Raw genomic sequence first — 18,656 nt, forward strand, 5'->3', positions numbered from 1 at the left:
TGGTTGGAAGGGACTTCAGGGGGTCACCAAGTCCAAGCCTTTACTCAAAGGGGAACTAATCCCTAGACAGATTTTTACCCCAGTTCCCTAAATGGCCCCCCTTAAGGATTGAACTCACAATCCTGGGTTTAGTACGCCAATGCTCAAACCACTGAGCTATCCCTCACCAAGCTAATTTACTTTCCCTGGATTGTTTTAATGCTTTGAGTCCTCATGCCAACTATCACTGCCTAGATAATTTATGGGAAAATCAAGTGGGGGGAAAACTTAATACCATAATAAGAGAGAGAGAGAAAGCATCAAACTATTGAGTTCTGTCATTCACTGGCAGGTTATGGGGCATGGTTTTATCCAGGCCACAAATACAAAAACAACAAACAATATGTGAGAGAAGTCATAAATATTTCAGCTTTCCTCTGTTACAACCAAATATCCAGTTGGCTGGACTGGGACTTTACAGGCAGCACCCTCCTTTTATATGAGTATTATTTGTTTGTACTGTGGTGGCACTCAGAGGCCCCTGTTGGGGGCTGGGACAATTTTGTACCAGGTGCTGTACACATATAATGAAAATACAGTCCCTGTTCCGAAGAGCTCACAACTCTCCACCTTCAGCTGTTGCCCTACGAACACGGACAAACATGGACACAGACCCTTGCCCCTCCATCTCTCTTCCTCTCCTTTTTCTCTCTCCCGCAGCCCAAATAAGAGTTCATTACCAGGGGCAGGGTACAGTGCTTTCTCTTCCCTCTCCATTCTTTTCCTTCGATCACTCTGCCCCTTTATCTGATATCATGCCTTCTACCACAATATCTCGGTAACTACCTCCTCAACTCTCCCCCGTGTCTGTCTCCTTAGCCAACCAGCAATGGGATTGTGATTTCAGAAGTAAATGGCCCTTCCTGACCAGCTCATTGTGGAGTGCTGGGATGGTGGCGGCACTGCAGGGTGACCAGATAGCATGTGTGAAAAATCAGGACAGGGGGCAGGGGATAACAAGAGCTATATAAGAAAAAGCTCCAAATATCAGGACTGTCCCTATAAAATCAGGACTCTGGTCACCCTATGGCACTGAGGGGCAGTCAGACAGAGACACAAGCAAGACTCTTGGAGCCAGAGATGCTAGGGAGAGAAATCCACCTATCTTTGGGGGAAGAGAATCTTTCCCTGATCCATTACAAAAATGCAAAACTATATTCACACACCTTTGGCGAATCCTCTGCCACTAGAGAAGAGAGACAAACACCTACAGCTTATCTCCTCGCCTGGAAAACAAAACCATGCTGTGTTGAGAAGTCTTATACTTTCCTGCATCCACCTCACATCGTTCTAGTCCTGCAGATGCTTCACCAACCCTAAACTGCTCTCGTTTAGAAGCCAAGCCTCAGCCTCTCCACTGAAAAGCCTCTTTGTTTGTATTCTATTTCCAAATCAGCATATCCTCAGATTGAACCCCCAATGCTTTTTTTAAAGCTCAGATGCCTTGGCAGCAGAAAGATCCGCGAGCAGGTTTGTGGTCCCGTAATAGCTTTCAAAACCTCAGTGCTGGGGCACGTATATTGCTAAGGAACTCATTTCAAGTTAAAAGAGAGAAAAAAGAAAGTATTACAAAATTACTTCCAACAACTCTTTAATCATTAATTGCTACCAGAAGAACTAAATTCCTTCCCTCACCTCTCCTTGAGTTTAAATGATATAGGGTAAGACACACCAGAAAGCTTGAAATGCAGTTTGTTCTCCAAAGCAGGAATATTTTAAAGGGAAAAGAAAAAAAAAGTGTACCTTCCTCATCTGAAAGCACAATCATAGGCACCACATTTTGTGAGAGGACGTGCGGGCTCATGGGACGGAGACTAGGGAGGTTTTAGGTTCAATTCCCAGATCTGCCACAGACTTCATGCACCACCTGAGAGAAATCACTAAAACCTTCTATGCCTCATTTGAAAAAATGAGGATAATAAGCCTGCTATAGGATGCTGAGCTCAATGTTTCAGACCCAAATGTTTAAATCTGATCTACCTAAAAAAACCAAACCCAATATATCTTGGTTTCTGTCCTGTGCTGACTTCTGAACCCAGCTTCTTTCTACTAGTATCAGAGATGCAGTTTAGAATCCCACTTACTGTTACATCACACAAATGCCTTTAAGTGACTAACCTGAACATCACTGCATGAATGAAGGTTGTGACTCGCTACATAGTGCCTAGATTTTGCAACAGCCCTACAACAGAACCCAGACAGTTGTTCAAGACCCCCTATTGATACAGGTCTGATCCAAAGCCCATTCAAGCCAATGGGGGATGGTTCTTTCTCTTGACTTCAGTAGGCTTTGGATAAAGCCCTACCTGAGCAGCCCAAAGTGAGATAAGGAACCGAGAGCCTGATTTCCCCTGCCTCGCCCCTTGTGAAAGCATTTATCTCGGAGCAGAAATGTCATCGTTCTGGTCTGCTGGCATTTTCTGCCCCGACTGCACCCAGTTGCATAGGTTAAATGACTCTAAAAGGCAGGGTGGAACAGAGTACCCAAGTCAGTGGGATTCTTGCCATTTACTGCAAAGGAACAGCACTGGGTTCCAAAGCCTTACTGAGAATATCCCTGGCCTTTATGGATTTAGCTCATGCCTTTAATCAAAATTCATAGGCTAGCCTAACATACCTTTTTTGATGGCAATCGAAGGCCACAGTGCATAGTATGGAATAATGGGGTATGAAATGCTTTTCAATGACAGTAACGATATTCAGAAATATTCAAAGCAGGTTAATTTTTGCTTTTCATTTATTGTACTGTAAATTCAACCCACTAGACTATTTTAAATATATACTGCAGAGGAAAAAATGCCCCTGATTATATGTCATCTACCTTTCAGCCCAGCAGAGTTTCAAAGGCATGTTATAAGTCCCTTAAAACAATGAGCTATAATGGGAACACTTTCAAACCACTTGACTGAGAACTGCCCCTTATGAGGCACTAGCGCAGCTCCACTGATATGAGTGGTTCAACTCTGATTTCATTCAAAGACTTATATCCTCAAGTCTGACCCCCTATATAACACACAGGCCACGAAATTTCATCCAGACACCCCTATATTGAGCTAATAGCTTGTATCTGACTAAAGCATATGGTCCAGTGAGGTATCCTGTCTCGATCTGCAGATTTCACATAACTGTCAAATGAGAGTACCTGCATTGAAACCAAAGAATTTATAAGCCTGTCTGAAATCAGACTGAGGCCCTGCAGCTTTAATCAATCTCTCTGTAAGCAGACAGTTTGCTCTCAACTGCATTCGACTCCTATCAACCTCACATTTTTTATCCTGCCAATGATAGAGAATCTGCAGTTTTGCAAGTGACTTCAACGGAAGCATTATGAGAGTCTCTAAAGGCATAATTATATCCATGCAGGGGACTCAACCGGGGCCTATGGTTGACAATATCATGTCCTATTTGTAGCCATCTACTCATTAAAAAAAACTTTGTGTCCAGAATACATTCTGTAACAGCGCTTACAGCCCAGTCTTTAGAAAGCTTCTTTGTAACCTTGAATGTGCAGATTTTATCAAAATGGGCCTTCTCCAAAACCCCATCTGACTTTTCATGGGTTTGTATTTGTCAAAGATTCATGCCAGAAAAATAAATGCCACAAAACTTGTCATTTAAGAAAAAAAAACGTACAGACCAATGCTTTAGAAACTTGCCCACATGCTAATCACTCTACTATTCAGCTTCAGATTGAATAGGACTCCAACAACGGCATAGCAAAACACTGAACCTATTCCACATTTCATGCCCCTTCACTCAAAATGTTGCTGTTACCTTGGTTTTTAACTGCTTTGTGGAAACTGCACCAGAATGACAGCTGCATGCTAAAGCTGCACTCCTTCTGTGGGGATATGAAAGTGACAACGATTTCTTGGGAAACACCCACTTTATTATCCTACTTAACATATTTGAATGGAATATAGGACCTCATCCTGCAAACACTCATATAAGTAAGGATTAGGCCCTAACATAAAAGAACAGCCTTTTGTGGCTAGTAAAATCGGGAAGATTTTTGTTAGCCTGGCAATTACAAGTAGGATAAAGCTTTGGTAAATCATTTATCTTTAGGACTAACCATTTGTACTATGTGTTACTGTTTAACAGATGTCTCATGTATGTTTTTATCAAGGTACAACATAACTCGTCTGTTCCGGGTTTGGACAAGCCAGTTCCAAATGCAAAAGGTAGCCAGATGGCACAACACCCATTTCCCCTTATTTGAGAAGTACACATGAAACTGTGCTCACTTAAACTTGTAACATTAATAGGTTCAGTTAATCAAACATTAATTTTGAAAGTCTTAGCAATCTAGTGTCTTACTGATAGATGCACAGAACTCCCATTAATATTAACAGGAGTTATACACATTCCTCCTTTGAGATGAAGTTTAAGGCAATGAACTGTGACTTGGGAGATCTGGGTCTAATTCCCTTTTCTGCCACAAGACTTCCTGTGTGACTTTGGGCAAGGTATTAGGCACTCAGTCGGATTTTCAAAAGCATCTAAGCACCTAGTTCCCATGTGATTTAGGTGCCTAGGCACTTTTGAAAATCCCACTAGGTGCCTCTCTGTATCTTTAGGTACCTAAATATCTTTAAAAATGTGGCCCCTAATCTCTGTGCCTCAGTTTCCCACCTGAAAACTGGGGATAAAAATCCTTCCTTTTTTTCCCCATCCTTGATCTGCCTTGTCTATTTAGACTGTTAACTCCTTGGGACAGGGGCTGTTTCTTACTATGACTCTGGACGGCCCCTAGCCCAACGGGGCTCTGATTTCAATTGCAGACTCTGTGTGCTTCTGTGATACAAAAATAATAATAAATAATGAATCACGAGGAGGGAAAAAAGCCCTGATGGTTTAAGTAATCATGGGATCAACTTCTTGTTTAACACAAAGTGCACGACCTATCGCTGGTGTCAACTGTCCCATTCCTATTGACTTCCACGGAGCGACACTGATTTACAGCAGCTGAGAATCTGCCCCAAATTATTAGACCAGCTGCAGAACATCATTTAGAAAACAAATGCACAAGGAGATCCACTAAAAGGAACTCAACAGGGGATCAGTAAAGACAATGTCGTAATGAGATATTTTTAACTAGTGTTTCCCTTATGAAAATCTCAGTTTAAAAAGAAGGAGCAGGGCGATATATTTTTGCTAGGGCTTTATGAAAAGCCATGGCGTTTGAATCGCTGCTGCTAAGAAGCGTTTGGGGTTCTTGGATAGTTGCTATGGACACTGCACTTGTACAACAACTATAGGGAAGACTTGCCTGTAAATATCAGTGGGAAAGATAACTGGAGCCGTCTTCTGTATTAGTTCCGTACAGCATGAACTAACCCTTGCAAGAGGGTTTAAGGAATGTGGCATAAAATCCAAAATGCCAAGTTGTAATTACTTTGAAAATACCAGAAAGACTGGGGAAGAAGAAAATGCTTCCACCACATTCACTGTCTTTTTTTTCTCTTTATAATTAAATGTTTGGGCAAGTCATGCAATTATGTCTAAGCTCTGAAGAAGTGTATCATGAAAACAGCGGAGATGGAATTCATACGCATTCTGTGGTCCCAGCTTCAGCGCAGGCATGATCAGACCCTAGGGCAATGCTGTAAAAACTTTCCAAAACAGCTGTAACTTTGACGGGTTTACAATAAAACCATTTTGTGGTTAGTTACATATAGGTGTGATACCATTTTGTCACTTCCTTTTTGTGGTTGCAAGCATCAATAACTACCCCCCTTCGAAGCAGCAAGCTGTCAGAAAACCTGTCATTTGCTGCATGAAAGAGAGGAACGCCCACAGCTGCTAACTAGTGAATCTCGGTCTTCCTGTTTGATCAAGTGAAAGGACGAACAGGCCTTCTTTTTGGCTGCTGTTACTGATAACACAAAAGTGACTCCTGATCCTGCAGTCTTTACTGCCCTGACCCTGCAAACACTTATATGCATTTAACCGTAAGCACAGTTCCATTAAATTTCAGTGGACCCACTCATGTTTACCCACAGGCATTAATTAGTGTTTGCTGGATCATGGCCTCAGTAAGGGCAAGTCTTCACTGCAGTTAACTTGGATGATCAGCACACAGCTTAGCCTAGCACTGGTGTGAATAGCCAGTGCAAAGCCCAACTACAGTTATTGTGCCCTGGATGCACTCACCGTTGTGTGTGTTGCTAAGGCGTCCACTGACAGATCCCGTGGTTCTCTGTGCTATGTAAGCTGAGCCACTCTATGATTCTTTCCCAGCGAATTGTGGGAAGGCATTAGAGGATTATCAGCACTCAAAGGAGTTAGCCTGCATCCTCACTGCAAAGCAGGTGGTTTAGGTTTACCAGCCTGCGTGACAGCCTCACTTGGGCTTTATTACAGCCTCAGACAGCCCAGCCATCTCAGGCTGAATGTGCCACTAAACCCAAGTGAGAGGAACTTTGTCACACTTCCTAGTGTATTAACCACTTCCTCACACACACACGTTATTTAGATCAATTTTAACACAGTGATACAAATACAAAAGGCATAAATATTATAACCATCCTGAGAACTAAGATACAGGACCTGGAGTTCAATACATTAAATATGCCAAAACAATGTAGTTTAATAGTTAATATTGACTTGGGGAGTCAAATAATTGCCCTGTCTCCCACAGTTTAGTTAGAACTAACATCCAAAATATCCAACAAAATAATGAATAAGACACTGCTGTCAGTGAAACAAAGAACAAAATTTGACAGAGTTGAAGTTTGTGGAAATCTCTGATACACCTAATTTCTTTGGGATGAACACAATTTCCATTGTTCTAAAATATACTCCTTTGGGAACTATCTTACTCTTACTGCAGGTCTGAGCCTTCCATCAAAAGCTATTTAAAGATGCTTCAATTCTTCTTTTCAGCATCTGTCTGCCTATTCATCATGAAGGAAACTTCACAGGAGTTCAGAAGCTCCTTCTATTGATTAAACCGCACAGCTGTAATTAGGACTTCACATACAATGAAATGTGAAAAATGACACGTAAGCACTCTAGCATGCTGGAAGATGCAAGAGAGACAGCAGATAAAAAGAGAATGGAATTAAAGAAATATAAGGCATGTTTAAAAGTGATAGAAATAAGTTTTCCTGATAGGTTAGAGCTCTTATAGGAAAAAGCTATCATTAATTATTCTTATTATTTGTATTACCTGTGTCCAAGCTGTGAAGATGCCTCACAAATGGGATTCCCACTGACTTCAATGGCAATTCCATTCCTGGGGCAGCGACAGGATCAGGCCCAAAATCTGCAAGCAGGCAGGTTTCAGGTGCACAAGGAAGAGGTGAAAGATATGGCTTCCTGCAGCCTCCGAATGGGTGAGACAAAGAGTACTCAATGAGCCCCTCACTGACTCTCTTAATTTACCACCTGTTTTCTGAGTCTTTAGCGTTCACCTGCGCCATGTTTTCAAGCGTCACCCCACAACCACAAAGGCTAGAAATCTACTTTTTTTAGAAGACAAAAACCAAGATTCTCCCACAGTAACATAAATGCAGGAAGTGGAGCTTTAAGAAAAGTCATCGGACACAAAATAAAATCATGACACTTGGCAACATTGCACTAATACCCCTCTGTGTGATGCGAGAAAGCTTTATCTGGGAATGGGAGATTCCCTGTTCCCTGCCTTTCCCTGTTCTCTTATCACTAGACCATGCAGCTATGTATTTATGTACACAAGATTTACTTAACCCTAATGACAGTTGCACAGCATGCTGCACTCAGTTCTCAGCTACAGCTGCATAGTACACTCCCAGTTATCCAAATGCCTGGGGGACATCCAAAGCTTTCAGATAACTGGATGTTTGGATAAATGGAAGTGCTATTAACTAATGTAGGGGTACCCGGGGGACACACTATGGATTTGGATAAGTAGGATTTTCAGATACAGGGAATTCAAGTAACTAGAATTATATTGTACTTACATAAAGCTAGTCTACCCAAAGGGTGGAAAGGCTGTTGGTTTTGACTTCACTGGCATCAACAGGTGTATCGTGTGAGTAAAAGTATGAAGGATTGAGCTTGCCAAATGCAACACCATAGTGCCTAATTTTTAAAGGAACCTTAACTCAACTTTCCTTTTTGCAGCCACACATAATCAGACACAATTCATTTCAGGCATAGATGAGGGCATGTACATGTCTAACTACTTATCTTGCAGGCACAAAATGGGATACCAAGATTATGAACAACATGCCCGAAGTGTTTTGGACAACATCTTACTGCACCAACCTGACAGCAAGCTTCTGCCGTACTTCTCAGCAACCTTCACACTGAAACCTGCCTAGGCCATTGTCATTATAAACAATTCAAACAAAGGAAATGATCAGCTATATAGTGAGGCTGGCATACACTGAGACAATGGCATATATCAGGGCAACACAAATCAAATCTGAATTGCCTAAAGAGTCATGTGTGATAACATGAGATTTAAAAAGTCTAAAATTAATCAGGTTAAACTTGATGCTTTACATTAACTTCTGTGCCCTCTGTAAACTCAGACGATTAAAAGAGCTCTTCTGGCATAAATGTAATACATATATTATGTGCTGCCACAACAGGTAAATAGGAATCTGAGCATATTTCTTATTACAATTAAGTGGTTACATTTCCTTTGACCCAGAGTGATCAGTGTAGCTCCATTAATAGGAGTAGAGCTCAACAGCTGTAAGCCAGCTGAGGGTCTGGCCCAGGAGGTATATAACTTAGTTAAATGATAACTAACTTCTACAAGAGTTAGTAATATCCTGCTCACTGTACATACTTTTAAAGCCTGTGAGAATTATAAAAGAAACCATTTCAAAGGTTTCCCCACACTTTAACCCATCACTGATTAATTTATTTTCAGTAGTCCATCGCCACATGGATGCTAATTTCTGACCTAACTAGAAACCCACCAAATACCAAAGGAACCACTGTTCCAAAAACAAGGTTGAAAGTAACCAGCCAGATGAATGTAGTCCAATGTCAAGATATCACTTCAGGAAGCCTTTTTCTTACAACAGTTCCAACATCCGCAAGATGCCCCTGACAATTCCTAGGTTATGCTTACGTGCAAGGGTCTTGGGCCTCATGGTATCTCCACAAAGCCAGATCTGTTCAGCTTGTATTTAACTTTTCTCCTAATGAAGAGTGGGCAGAGAAAGCCCCATGAAAATGTATCAAGGTAAGTCACCATAACAGATCCAATAGATATTAAAATTTTCAGTGTCAGAAAAAGTTCACAGCTATGCCTGATGCTGCAGTTCTAACAGTGAGGTAAACACTCATCCTCCAAGTGACTTATATTATGCCGTATGGACTAATTGTTCTAATGAGCAACCTCGTAGCCATCTTAGAGGGGAAGATGATGCCAGTAAGCTGTGGAGTCTTTGGTGCTTAGTGTTTTCAGATAGATTTATCTCTTGAATAAAGTAACAAAACGGTTAGGTCACCACTGTTTTTTTTTTTAGGAGTGAATTGAGCAATGCCATCTAAAGCTAAACGGACACTGCACACTCAGAATCCTCTTTCAAAACATCATCATTAATGCTGCTTAGTCCAACATGTCTTAGTTTTGCAACACCCCTCATCTTTAACTAGCCCCTGTCCTTAAAATTAAGTCATGATCCACATACTGCTCCCATTGATTTGTACAGGACCTTGATCAGGTTACAGGTGGATTTTTGCTCCTGAGAAGCAGGAAGGTGACACAATTTTGTACATACATTTTTCATCATAGAGACAGTTACTAGATAACTAGTTCCCAAATTGCTAGACTACATCCTCTGCTCACATATACATTTGAAATTTTTGCTAATATAATACTTAGGTTTATTTTTTAAAGTGCGGTTTAGGGTCACGCCAGGACTAAATCTCTATGTGTATATATAAAAGAGAGTCATGGAGTCCTTTGAGGAAAATGAAGAGATTTTTAAATGCTCAGTGGGCTGCCACTCAGTCGCTTCCAGATTTCCCCAGTGCAGCAATTGTCTGTGGTAATGATTGCCCTGGACTGATGACAGTAAAGGAGAAAACTAAAGCTACATTCAGACAGAGGAATGAGAAGTGTAGTGAGTTGAGTATAAAAGAAAATGGTGGCTTACAGCTGTCCAGTGTAAAAAGCAATCTACATAACCCGCAAGAGACAAGAGAGTCTATCATTTGACTTCCAGGATTCCAACAACCACGTAGGCTAAATGAAATCTGTCTGTCATGGGGCACCACTAGGACTTCTGGAAAGTCCCAGCACCTGTGTGAGCTATAGAAAAGTTCCTAATCTGCCCCATCGTCCTTGCTGGCAGAGTTCTCCCTGCTTTCATAGAAACGATGCTTGACTGAGAGCTGGTTGACAAAGTTTAGGTGGCTAGAGCTTTCCTGATGTAGTCCCCTGCCAAGCAAAAAAGGCTGTTTTATGCAGAGCACCCTGCATTCATCAATGGCCTGAGCATCTTCAAATGCAGCCCAACTATAGGATATAGGGGAAGGGGCCTTTGCTGTGCAGGAGGCAAAGTGGAAAGGCAGGTCTGGCCCATTACTCAACCACCTGCATGCAATCAATGCACCAGGCAACTAACTGTTGGTCCAGTTTGTCCACAAGTCTATAGATGGAGTAACAGGCTATCTACAAGCTGACCTGTCCAAGGACATTTCCTCATGAAGGATCAATTCAGTCTGTATAATAGCCAGACATGGATCCTCCTGCACTAGTTTGCCTCAATCTATGTTTCCCACTCTCCAGGAAAACACTGCCGCTCAGTCGTACTGTCATGCTACTATCAGTTGTACTGCTGCAGTGAGACCTCCACTCTGAAAGTCATCATGGATATTAACATGAGCTGGAGAATATCCTGTGTCTGCTCTCCAGGGACGGCTATGTGCGTATTGGTTGCTTTTGCACCCTATCCTGAGTGCACATGCTCTAGTCTACAGCACTCCACGGTACTATGTTATAGTGTAATCCTTCCTGCATAACTAATGGCAGTTTGCCTACACAGAATTTTTGGCTGGCTTCTGCATCTGGGCTTCAGGCAGCAGACACTCTTTCCTTTTGCTATGCATTACTGCTGCCAAATGCTGCTCTGTTCATGGGGGAGAAGTATCAAAGACTGTTGGCAAAGATAAAGGAATATATGATTGGGCAGTGCTTAATATACAGGTGGAGCTAGACACTCCTATCAAGAGGAGGGGCCTCCCTCCTCTGCTATAAACCTTTTCTACAGTGAGCTAGAAGCCAGACTAGCTGATCACGATGGTCCCTTTTGATCTTAAAGTCTATGAGTAATGTGGATGATTTTAACCTTTATTTTTGGCACTGAGCAATGTCCACAGATTTTATGTCAGAGTTTTATTCATTAACAGAAATAAGCACCTTACTTAGCTGGACTTTAAACTAGGTAATCTGAAAAAACAAATACAAACCCCCATCTCTGTCTCCTTCCTCATCACTCTGTTTAGAGAATAACAGGATACTCCTTGAAATAGTTAGGACAGCAAGCAAGCCAGTCAAGAGTCCCTAGTCATCCATCCTCTTGGTTATTTGTTGTGTTTCACCAGAAAACGATATGCCCACAGGCCTGGTTAAAGTTCTGTCAGGAAGCAGTTAAATCACACAGTTGCTGTGTAGCTAGAACACTGTAGAGATACACTGGGGAGGTGGGGGAAATCAATCTAAGATACGCAACTTCAGCTATGAGAATAGTGTAGCTGAAGTCGCCGTATCTTAGATCGAATTAAAATTACTTACTTTGCGTGCTCGCGGCGCTGGATCGACAGCCACGGCTCCCCCATCGACTTTGCTTCTGCCTCTCGCACTGCTGGAGTTCAGCAGATGACGGGAGAGTGATCAGGGATTGATTTATCGCATCTACACTACCCGCAATAAATCGATCCCCGATAGATCAATCGCTACCCACCGATCCGGCAGATAGTGGAGACATGCCCTCAGAGTCCCATGCTTACAAAGTTTTAGAACTCTGATAACAAGGAACGAAAGGTAAATGTGTAAACAAGCAAGACACGTGATGTGGTCTGTTTCAAAAGATCTTCATCCAGGTCTAATCATTCAACTTGTAATTAACTGACAGCCAGTAAAATGAACCCTTTTCTGCCAGCTTTTCAATTAGTTTATTCCCAGAGATCCCTTTGTAATAAAGATGTGACTCCTTCTTTTAAGTGTTTACCGTTCTCCCCACATCAAGATAAACATTTTATTTAGTGATGAGTGAAAAGGTGGGTTAGGTTCCCATAACTATTCACACTTAGATTAAAGTTAAAAGGAAGCACCTGAGACAGGCTACTATTCTTATTTCCATCTGGCTGTCTCAGAATAAATGTTTCATATCTAGGCAAAAAAAAAAAAAACTAGGTAATCTCCTTCTCATTGGTAATTTGCTCTCAGAAGGAGGTTGATTATGTATTTAAACAAGGGAGTCTATACAGAACTAAATCCTGGAAAGTTAATAGTGGAGAAAGCATGTTTTTAATGGAAATTTCAAGAATATTTTATATTCTCCCACCTCCCCTAATATTTATTCATACTGGGAGAAGTAAATATGGCATCATAGGGTTTTAAAAAAAGAAAAAGTCTGGGAATCTGCCGTGCTTTGAGCAGGGAGTTAGACTAGATGACCTCCTGAGGTCCCTTCCAACCCTGATATTCTATTCTACTGCAAATGAAGGAAAGTTTTACTAATTTTTATGAATTACCTCCAAATCAGAAGAGCCTAAGGACTTGTCCCCTTGTCACCCTGTATGTTATGGACCAGGTTCTCAGCTGGTATAAATTAGCACAGGTCCACTGAATCCAATAATTTGCACCAGCTGAGAATCTGGTTCAGTGTCTTTACTACTGCCTCCCACCACCATAAAATAGATCACTATTTTCATTACAGTTCTGAACAGGAGTCACTACTCTTCATTTTACTAAACAACTGAATATTCATCTTCTTCTATTTGTCCCATCTTTGCCGATAGATCACATTTCCTTTCACTGAAATACATTCTTTGCATCACAAACCAAATGAACACAAGACACACTGAACTAAAACAAGCCTTTTTCTAAAGAGCTCAAAGGTATAAAATGAAGATTAGATGGGAATCAAGAGCTCATGAACACTGCAAAATTTTACTAGATTCTCTTCCCTGGATGAGATTATATTAAGAAGGTAATTACTCTTCTTCTGCCAGCTGGTCAGCAGAAAAGTTCCTTCCCTTGAAAGTAATAACTTCTAATCTTTGTTAGTGTATTTGCACATGGTAGTTGTGTCACAGAATAATCCCCCAACAATCTTGAAATTATTATTAATTTGAGTGTATTTGTAAAGCCCTTCCACACAAGTGCATCATGGTTACAGGGCATATAATTGTCTTACTACGTTTTACAGGCTCTCTGCATCTGCACATGATTAAGCAAGACTCAGACTCCTTCCTTCAGCTGTTCAAATTATGCTCTTACTTTCAAATGTTACTTAGATATACTAGAATATTCATCATTCCCTTTCTGCTCCCACCTGAAATAATCAGCATCAGAATGACATAAAGGAATAGTTACACTGCATACATTATCCACCTCAAACATCAGTTGTAAATTGGTGCTTTGGTAACATATGTCAGATAATTCCTGTAGGGTTCAGGACTCCAGCCTGCAAAACTTTACTCATTCAAGTAGTACTTGCTCGTGCAAGGAGTGCTGTTAGAGTCAACAGAACTCACCTGAACAAAGAGTTGGAGGATTTGACCTGTAGGAATCATTTCACCAAGAATTTAACCTTCTGTTTAGAAGAATGAGGAAAGTCAAGCTAGTTTATATCTTTCTACTTATATCAGTTTTATATAGAGCATATCAAATATTTTATTTTTTCCAGATACAAGAAGATTAAGCTTTCTGTACTAGTCTGTATTCCTGTGGGAATATAAAGAGAAAACCATGTCTCTCTTCTTAATATATTAGTGCCTAGTAATGGAGACCAGATGATCAATAAACTACGTAAAAATTAAATCAAACTGACAGTCTTCAGAAAAATGTGCTCTAAGCAGAAACAATTGTTTTAAAGACCGTGGTGTCTAGAATATTAAAATCACATGCTTCTGTTATTAATTTATTTGTTGGAAGCCAGTCGACTTTTCCTGCATGCGTCAAATAAATAGTCAACCTTATACAAAACTATCTTCAAATGCTAGATGTTTGAGCATGCAAGATATTTTGAAAGAAACTGTTGACAATGCCATACTTTTCTTTAAATGCCAAAGCAGAGTTTCTCTAGCAAAGCAAATCAACAGATTTCTAGATATATTACTACGAGATGTCTTAAATCACTTTCTTCAGTGCACACACAATACTTCAAGGAAATAGTTATTTTTTATTCTATAAATACATATAATGAGACGTCTGTACTTTGAAGGGGAAAGGGAAGACTGGACTAGAGCAAATGATGTATCCCAACAACCAAAAGTAACCTACAATGCCCATCCTTTCCTTCTCAGCTGTTTCTAAACTTCATGAAATGTGCTTAGACATCTGTTATGATGTGCTTAGTTGTTTGTTATACAGCACCCATCTCCATCTGTAGCTGTCTTTGAAGCTTACAAAAGGTAAGTACAGCTATTCAGAGGGGATAACTAAAGCACAGGAAGTTGATTTCCCCAAGGATACACAACAAGTCTGCACTGGAAACAGGATTGGAACCCAGGGCTAGGATTTCTAGTCGTACATGTGATCCACTAGACCACAGTGCCCCCTGGATACTGTTTAGAGCCATATCCCTTTTTCTTTTGTTGCAAGCACAGTGTGTTGTGTGAGACATCATTTTGAAGGGGGTGGGGGAGAGCTGTAATAAACCCCAAGTGTTTTCTCCAGTTTGGCACATGGATTTTATATATTTCTATGCACAGTTTTTCCCCTATGTGGGGAGAAGGGAATTGTTGCTTGGAAAAATCAACCTAAAAGCCTACCCCATTGGTTCTGTTTCCTGTCAATCACAGCTGCCAGAAAAGTTAGTGCTGCTACTTTCCAGCACCACAAAGTTGCGTCTAAAAGAGTATGAAGAGAAGCAGGGGGCCTGCTCCTACTCCACTGAAGCAAAACTCTCACTGGGAGCACGGTAGGATCTGGTCTCTATTTGCTTAAGGAAAAGAAATCACCTTTGCCAACCCCTCACAGCCACCAAAACACACGTGCCCATACTTTTCTTCAGTTTGCCTTATGAGTCAGGGATGGGTTACTGCAAATAGTTAACACACTCTTATCTGGTTCTACACAGCCACTAAGGGAAAATGGGCATCTGACATAGGCTTTCTGAGATTAAGAGGCTTGTTCTGAATCCTTTGCGTTTAAGTGTTAATCATCATATGACACATAATAGAGTAATGAGAGAGGGCTTTCACCTCCTGAAATAATGTCTCTGAGCCCAGCAGCTTGACACAGCATCTCAGTCAGTATTTGCAAACTATACAGCGCCTGAAGGGAAAGGGACGAGTTTGTTTTCACAAGAGTGACTTATAATGTCTTGTCCTTGCATTAATTTACACTGGGGAGGTACTATTATGATTGTGAAAGTGCTTTTAACACATTATAAACATGCCTCAGGTCAGGGCACTGGGCAGTATCAACACAAATTACTCAGCACATGGTCAGAGCTCATCTGGTGTGAACTGGTGAACCTCCAATGCAGTCAGTGGATTGGTGCCAGTTTACACCAACTAGGGGTCTTTTAATGCCACAACCTGGCCTGATTCAAGAGGAAGCAGGACCTGGTTTCTTTATCGGTGTAATCTCTCTATGAAACGCCTATCGCCATATCAAAACAAGGCTTGGTAGCTAAACCTATTACAAGTAAAAACTGTGATTTCATCAGTTTCCCGACTTAATCTTGCCTACCCCCCCCATCTCTTACAATGAGTTTTCTAAACTTGAGGCATGCCTGTTTCTTGATTAATGAGACCTATTGCTACTGTGGGAGATGAGTGTTTGTCAGCAGTGGGGCATATCAACTACTTTATCTCACTCTTTTCAACCTCCTACACTGACCTGTATAGTACCAAGTCCACCCATAAGATCAATATATTTCCCCTTTTTTTGCTTAGTTATGGAGATATTCCCACTCTGTAGCCTGAAAAAACCTAAAACCCTGAAGACAACAACCTGGAAGGACAAATCACACATTATCTCCCAAACTGTAACCACTGCTTCCCCTCCCCCCTGCGGTTCTTGTACTCTGCAGAGGGACACACACTACATGTTCTCCACAGACTAAATCTGGGATGGCACCTTTCAAACTATTGTTTGACAGAAGCAAAATGAAAACCATGCCTGTTCCCCAGGCTGCTCCTAAAGCTAGCACGGGTGGGAGATGCTGTGTTTACACACTGAGGACAGACAGAAGCGCTGCTCACTGCTGGGACATCCATTTTATTTGGATTGACACCAGGACTACTTTGTGTTTTCAATACATCGCTGTGGCTTTCACGGGGGGGGGAGGCTTTCGAAAGCCAACTCAAGCCACGTTCGTTGCCCCAGTGGCTTTTAGCAACATCTTCGCAACTTTGTCCCTACTTTGGAAACAAACCCCTCGGCATGGGGCTTTGGTTTGGTCACAGTCAGTGTAAACTGCCACTCTAGCAAATCTCTGCAGTGGGGTTTGTTTTTTTTTTTGCATAATTTTTTAAACAGGGACTATACAGCTGTCTGCACAGGAGAAAAAGAGAGAGGACAAAAAGCTCTTGCAAAAGCAGCAAAACTGGAAAATGCAAGGGGGAGGGGGGGGAAGAAGTCAGCAAATAAGATGCATTTGCAAAAAAAAAAAAAAAAAATTAAACCCCAAATCTTTTCCTTTTCGGTTTCAGCAGAGAGTTGAGCTGTTATGGGGGGGGGGGAGCAGAGAAAGAGCCGCGGAGCTGCCCAAGAAAGTGCATGAAGCACAAGAGAGAGAAGAGAGCTCCGGGTCGGCGACGCTCACCCATGAAAAGGCAGAGGAGATCCAGGCAGACGAGCAGCCCTTTCTTGCTGCTGCTCTTGGCCGGGTTGTTGTTCAGGGCAGGGCTGCCGCCGTTCTTGCTCTCCGGGGCGATCGCTTTGTCGTACTTGTAGTTCTGCATGGTCTGGGGGGGGAAGCAAACCCGGTCCCCAAGCGGCAATCCAGGCGCTGGAGCGGCAAGGGCGCGCTGCCCGGGCTGGGCTCGCAGGAGGCGCTCGCTGGTGGACAGATTTTGTTTGGGCTGCTGCATAAACTTCTTCCCGGCGGGGGAAAGCAGGGGAGGGACAGAGGGAGGCGAGAGGACGTTTGTGTTCGTCTCAAATCGATCAATGTCCGGAGGGGGGAGAAAAATACAAGAGGGGAAAAATGCGACCGAGAAAAAGTTGGCCAAGTTTGAAAATCACCAGGTCCTGGAAACGGGGGGGGGGGTGTCGTAGTAACGGCACCGCAGCCGGCTGTGGATGCTGGCTCAATGAATGGAACTTGGGATCTTGCAAAGCAACTTCCCCAGCCGGTTTAACACAAAGCTCTGCTTTTGATTGGGGGCTGCAGCTTCTACTGCTGGCAGGGGCTGGTGTCTGGACTTTTATTTCACCAGGTCCTTTCCACCCCTTTAACAACACACACACACACACACACACACACACACAAAGAAAAGAAACCCGAAGTCACTCTGGCGCTGATGGGATATCCAAGTACAGCCCCTTTCCTGAGGCTGACATATACGTATGATAATTAACTCCACATTTTTTTTTTTTTTTTTTGCAGAGGGAAGAAAAGCAACAAAAAAAATAAATAAAAGTCAGGAAAAGCTTCTCTCCAAGCAGAAGGGAGCCCCTAGTGTTCACAGTCCACGTGTAAAAGGAAAAGAAAATGTTTTCAGGCTGGAGGATTTCCACACTGGGGGTGGGGTAGGCGGTGGCAACTGCCTCTTTAAATCTCTCCACTGGGTTTTTCTTCTGATCCACTGTACAGGTGAGATGTGCTAAAATCAACCCCCTCTGACGGAGCACTCTGTTGTGTGCCCTGTGACCTAGTACAGGGATTATTGTGAAACCTCTTTGCAAGCACCCTGCTATGCCAGACCACAAACAGGGATACAGAAGCAGGTTTGGGTCTCAACTGCTCTTGGGGGCCTGGACACAACCGCTGCACAGTATGTAGGGAATAGGTTGACCACAGACATCCCTCCTGGCTGCCTAATCCAATGGCATAATCCCTCCACAAAGTTGGCTGCTTTGCCCTGCTGCAGAAGGAATGTTGTGTTAATGAAGCTAGAATAACTAAAGCATTTGGATTTTTGGCTTGAATAGTCCCAGAGTTACCAGGCTGCACACACAGTATTTACCCAAGAATATTACCTCTGTTGATCTCCCCTTTGATCTCATTAAAAATTGCCTAGGAAGTAATGGAAATTCTACCTTGGAATCCTGACTGGCGGGATTGTAATTTTAACAACCCTGAGTTGAAGGCAGGGAGACTAAGGTATGAAGATGCTTGAAATTGAATTAAAAGGACACTGTTAAGGACGTGTAAGCAGTGTCATTGTAGCCAGTCAGTCCCAGGATACTAGAGAGACAAGAACAGGAGCCTGTCATTATGCAGGAAAGACAAGGAGGGTGAAGTGATGATATCTTTTATTGG

General features: G+C 42.1%; 1 protein-coding gene across 1 annotated transcript in view; it reads right to left on the reverse strand.

The window, feature by feature from the left end:
* The window catches only part of PLPP3 (phospholipid phosphatase 3), a 68,735-nt gene extending 51,114 nt beyond the window's left edge, over nucleotides 1–17,621 (reverse strand). Inside the window, exon 1 of the mRNA XM_032803138.2 lies at nucleotides 16,995–17,621. Within this exon, the coding sequence (XP_032659029.1) occupies nucleotides 16,995–17,262 (268 nt within the window). The 5' untranslated portion in view covers nucleotides 17,263–17,621. The remainder of the gene's footprint in view (nucleotides 1–16,994) is intronic.
* Nucleotides 17,622–18,656: the final 1,035 nt, after the last annotated feature.

Source organism: Chelonoidis abingdonii, chromosome 7 (genome assembly GCF_003597395.2).
Source record: "Chelonoidis abingdonii isolate Lonesome George chromosome 7, CheloAbing_2.0, whole genome shotgun sequence".
Classification (NCBI taxonomy): Eukaryota; Metazoa; Chordata; order Testudines; family Testudinidae; genus Chelonoidis; species Chelonoidis abingdonii.